This window comes from Limulus polyphemus, unplaced genomic scaffold, assembly GCF_000517525.1.
Source record: "Limulus polyphemus unplaced genomic scaffold, Limulus_polyphemus-2.1.2 Scaffold12594, whole genome shotgun sequence".
In the NCBI taxonomy this organism is placed as follows: domain Eukaryota; kingdom Metazoa; phylum Arthropoda; class Merostomata; order Xiphosura; family Limulidae; genus Limulus; species Limulus polyphemus.
The window spans coordinates 1-5639 of record NW_013678204.1 but is presented as its reverse complement, the minus strand read 5'-3'; the positions used below and the strand labels follow the sequence as shown (position 1 = coordinate 5639).

General features: G+C 30.0%; 1 protein-coding gene across 1 annotated transcript in view; it reads right to left on the bottom strand.

Moving 5' to 3' along the window:
- LOC106477037 (solute carrier family 25 member 40-like) overlaps nucleotides 1-2829 on the bottom strand; it is a gene marked incomplete at its 3' end in the record, with an annotated part of 8436 nt that extends 5607 nt beyond the window's left edge. The window contains exons 1-2 of the mRNA XM_013937643.2: nucleotides 2282-2829; nucleotides 1021-1196 (exon numbers count right to left, since the gene is read on the bottom strand). Of these exons, the coding sequence (XP_013793097.2) occupies nucleotides 1021-1196; nucleotides 2282-2468 (363 nt within the window). The remainder of the gene's footprint in view (nucleotides 1-1020; nucleotides 1197-2281) is intronic.
- Nucleotides 2830-5639: the final 2810 nt, after the last annotated feature.

Sequence of the window (5639 nt, the reverse complement as noted above, 5' to 3'; positions counted from 1 at the left end):
AATGTTCATGAATTCAATAAGTAGTGATGAAATGGAGGATTTAATCAATTTTATTTTAAATAAAGTTTATAGTTGAAAATATAATTAGGCACGAATACTGTTGATCCATTTATTAAACATACTTTCACGAATACTGTTGATCCATTTATTTACACCCTAAAATATAATTAGCAGCACTCAAAACCCTATTCAACAAGGTGAAAAAATGGATGCCTTTACTAACTGAGATAAAATGTTAGCTCTAGTTACTGCTGAAAGAGCACAGTTTCTACTAATATCATCCATTGCATCTCAAAACCCTAAACACTCAAACCATTTCATTCTCTTCCTGTCTAAGTTGAAATACACCCTAAAATATAACTAGCAGCGCTCAAAACCCTAAACACTCAAACCATTTCATTCTCTTCCTGTCTAAGTTGAAGTGCTGCTAATTATATTTTAGGCTGTACTTCAACTTAAACAGGGAGAGAATGAAATTGTTTGAGTATTTAGGAAATGAGTTAACAGTTTTAGTTCAATCAGAAGGATTTCAATTCCTGGGAAGTACTAAAGTGGTATAAGATCTCTTAAAACATCACAGCTTTAAACAAACTATACATGTACAAATACTAGTTCTATTAGGATGGAGAAAGTAAAAGGTGATCTTATCAGAGCTTGTAAGTTTATTCAGGGCAATAATAGGTTAAAGATCCCTTTTTTTGTGTTTGTGCTATATTCTGAAATAATAGGACAATCAGACAAAGATTTAAGATTTGGAAAATACAAGCTAGGCTTCAATTAAGACAGTTTTATTTTTCAAACAGGGTGACTGGTTTATGGAATGAGTTACTGTTAATAATAGTGGAACCCAACATATTATAAGAGTTAAAAAGGGGGGAATCAGGGACTTTCTGAATAATAGTTGAAATTTTTATTTTTCCTCAAAGGTGGGTGTGAAAAGACTGTCTTGAAGGACCAAATGATCACTTTTTATGATGTTAAATTATTATGTAACAAATTGAATAGATGTAAAATAGTTACCAAAGTGCCACTAAAATAACGAGGGTGCTTGTACAAGTATGAAGATGTTGTTCCAGTTCCAGAGACACAGAAACACGCGTTTTCCACGACATCATTACAATACAGAAAACATTTATTACGCATGAACTCCTTCTGTTGAGCTTGTAGACGGATTTTTACAACATCAAGAGGATTAACTAGAAATAAAGGAGAATTTTGTGAAATCATTAGAAAACCACATCTTATCAGGGTTAAAATTTTCAATGGGAATTTATACCTGCTGATGTAGAATATTTATATTTTAATCATTATATTTTTCAATAAAAAACAAAACTAAAACATATACCAAATAATTTGATAAGTTGAAATCTAAGTATGAAACAAAATAAAAAACACAGTTACAGTAACTTCATATAACTCACATCCAACCACATTTAAGAATTTACAATATACACATGCATGTTGTAATGTAGTTAAACATACTTCTCAAAATATAATTCCACAGTCCATACAAAAATTATTTTCTTGAACTATTTTAAAATTACTTCACAGACTGAGAAGTACAAGGTTATACATGTTGGATTAAATGTCCAAATGCTAAAGTATTGGCATTTTTCTTAAAATAAACATGCTGTCTACTTCATTGTACTTATCCAACTATTAGAACAAATGCTATAATAGTGTATACATAGACTAATAACTAGCTCTCACTGGATAATAAACTTTCCTAATGATAAAAAGTTTGTTAATCATTAAATTGAGAAAAACCCATTATATGTACCTATTTTAAATTACATTTTAAAAGACACTCTCAGAAACGAATTGAATTTAAAATACCACACTAATAACTTTTATATTATACTAGAAAGAACTACAAATTATTGATTTTCTTTCTCCATAAATACAAGAATTGAATGTTTGTTTACAATCACAAAGTTTTCGTTCCTCAACATTTATACAATTTCAATGATGAAACCCAGAATTGATTTTTAACTTTAATCATTGACTTTAAAACTAGTTTTATAATTTAAAGCATACTTTCAGTGTTATGGTCAATTGTCCCACCTAAATAAAATAAATTGGACTGATCAGAAATCATTCATTAATAACCTCATTAGCTTAAATTAGAACACTACCAATAAAAGAGTAAAAAAAAAAAAAAAGGATGAGAAGTATGAATAGTTAGCCAAATAAATATTCTATTGTTAGTGCCTTATTTTAATAAGTTACCGATTATTTTCTAAATAGTAATCTTAAACATTACTAGTTTGATAAACATTACCAAAGACAGAAGTCACCAATGCTCCTGTACAAGACGATGCCATCTGCTGAAACGGAGTTAAATTAGTTGTGATTTTACCGTTATTGTTAAAATCAATTCTATTGCTGCTTGTTTCTCCTGCTTCCATTGTTGACAAAACCCGGGGATCAAATGGGATCGAAATTCCATGAAATCTAGTAGTGCTCATGATTATTTTCTTTATTTAATATTCTCATTAAGGATTCGGTTTCTTTATTCCATTTTTCTAGAATTATTTAACTTTTCGTTTTATATACTTTTAACAAGAACTGAAGAAGTTGAAATTAGAAGTAGAATCTAGGCTTAAGCTAACACTACTATTAATATTATTATATATTCTTGCCGTTAATAACAGCAACAGTATGTTAAAAACCTAATTTTTTATATATTGTAAAAAATAAACGCCATTCTATTTGTAAATAAGATGATAAATACTTTAAAAAATAAGAATACACAAAGGCACCAGCTGTGCTTTTGAGCTATGTGACGTTCACATGATCTTCCTTTCGTTATCATAACAAACAAGCATGTCCTACAATCTTATTAATAAAAAAAACCCAGTTACAGATCGTGTTCTTAAGCCTTGGGTATAATTACCTCGTCGAAACTATAGAGGGAGCGTTGTGTACTTTTATGCTGATTTTAGGGCATTATTAAGATATTTAATTTCTGTAGTGCATATTGGTGTATAAAAGACACATATTAATATTGGTAATGCAAACCTTATAACACCAAATTTGTTATTTTTCTTTAATTTTAAATTCAATTCTAAACTTACTATTTAAACCAACTGAAGCTTTGTACTGTTAATTGTGGTTTGTGTTTTCGTGGAACGCTCCTGAAGAAGCTGTAAGAGAAAGATTGAGAATTCAATTAAAGAAAAATTTGACGTTATAAGATTGTTTATTACTAGTATTAGTGAGATATGCTCTCAAATATAATATATGGACATTTTTTATCTTATTGAAGTGTACAAGATTATCCGAAGAATCGTCATAGAAAATGCCCTGTTTTTTGGGTGTTGTATTGTGAAGATAATTGGGTGACTGGACACAATAGTAAGATTGCGACAAACGAGCTAGACATATTTATTTTCTTTTAATCGAGTGATTACTTGTTGGAATGAGTTACATTCGTATTCATAGTCAAAGATCAGCAACAGTAGAGGCCAGCACCTACAAAAATGTTTAAGAAAGAAATATATGATTTTCTGAAAAAAGAAAGTAGGTTTAAATTTTTTGTTTTCTCATGTTTGGGGTGCAGGAACTGTCTTTGAGGGCTAAATGGTTCGTTGTCTTTCTTAATCTTATGTTTTGTTGTGTTAGTTTTTGGATATTTAATCACACTATTTTAACATTAGTACATAAGCTTAAATTATTGCAATGCAAAAAAAAATCAATTTCAATACACTTAAAAATTGTCAGTGATAAACGAAATAAAATTATAATGGTTTGAAACAACGAATTTATATAGGACAATCATTACACGAAAAGGTAGGACTCACAAAAAATGGAAAGTAGGTTCTGAATATGAGATATTTATCCTGATAGTGACGTTAGACGTCTGACAAATTTTGGCAGGGCTCCAGCACTATAAAATTTAGCACCACACTATTGCGTATGACTCCTTGATTGAATGACCCAGTTCATTAGGTAATTAAGGCTGAAAGAAAATATATGTAGTTGCTTCTTTGACCAACATTTTATACTAAGACTAGATACGCAGTATGTACAGATATTTTGAAAATGTCTATATTAAATGAAAAGTTAGGAAACGTGTAATGTGTTTGCATACCAGTGGTGTAACAATGTACGAGCCTGGACAGACTACAGCCTGCTCTCTCAACACCCACACCTACAAATCAGAGTCTGCTTGGTGATTCTCACATCTGAATACATCATATTTATCACTTTTCTTAGCTACCAAGGGTTTATACGCCTCCTGTCCATCCATTGTAATTATAAGCCTAACCAAAATTTCGTACCTTGCTACGCCACTGTTGCATACCAGACAGGAAATGTATTACAAAGCAAATCTAGGTTCTGAATTTGACTGCGTTTAAGCAAGAAAGAGACTGGACGCAGTAATGTAATCAAAGGGCAAATCGACATTTATTATCAAAATCAAACCATCAACTAAGCGACGAGTGCACTGGACATAGGATAGTGCTTTTACACGAGAGCTATAGCCATTGATCTGTCTAGGCCTGTTGAAATATGTCTATCTCTGCATCCATATGTATTTTTATATATTCCAAATTAAAAAAAAAAGAGATAGCATTATATGTATTATTCTATAATCTAGACAAGCAAAAGAATAATTGGAAAAATATTAGGTTATGCATGTCATTTCATTTACAGAATTATGAAAACGAAGAGCGTTTGAACAAACTACTGACTGCGATAACAACACATTTTTAATTCTGATAGACAAACTAGCACCAGTGGGGATGTAATAACAAGGAAATATATGTGATTCAAAACTACCAGTAATAAAACAGTTAATAAAAACTTTGCACAGTAATTTTGGTAAAAAAAAAAAGATAAAATCTTGGTTTAAATGAATATAATTTTAAATTGTTGTTTAAGTAGGACTTTAGACAGAGTATACTTAGTAGATTTGAAAACTTTGATGAGCTCCAACTGTCTGTTGAAAGAAAAAGAATATAGAAGTCGGGTGACAAGATTTACAAACTGAAAAATAGCTCAACTTTTGCCCCTAATTTCAAAAGCGTTAAAACAAATTGTAAATAATTTAATTTGTATTTAATTTACTTTAAATATGTTGAACTGTTCCAATATATTTCCAAATGTATTAACATTGGCATCGTTTTGGAATAATTTCAACTAGATTTTTTAATGATCAACACAAAACAAATTAGCAAAAATAGTCAAATCCAAGAAATCTTTAATTATCTACTTTATTCAATATTAAAATTGTCTACTTCATACCTGGATTTATTTAAGAATTAATCTATAATATTTTCAAACATACTAGTTTTAGGTTTTAGCATTAGCTTGAAACTTTTAAGACATGTTTTTGTGAAGAATAAATGAAACTAGACTTTTTTCCCCATTAGACAGTCATAAAAATTCAGTACATGACTATGTAAAATGTGTTTTGACGAAGAGCATTGCCTTAAAGATAGTGTTACGCCTGCGTTCGTTAGTTAATTTTCCGTAAAATTTTTCCGAAGAAACTTTAGCGATACAAGTCCTTTCTTAAATAAAACTGGTTTGTTCTTTCTCAATACAACTTTACAATACACTTAATTTCCACAGTAGCGCTATAACAAACGAAATAATTCACAACTAACGTCTCACGTGCTCGACTCAACAAT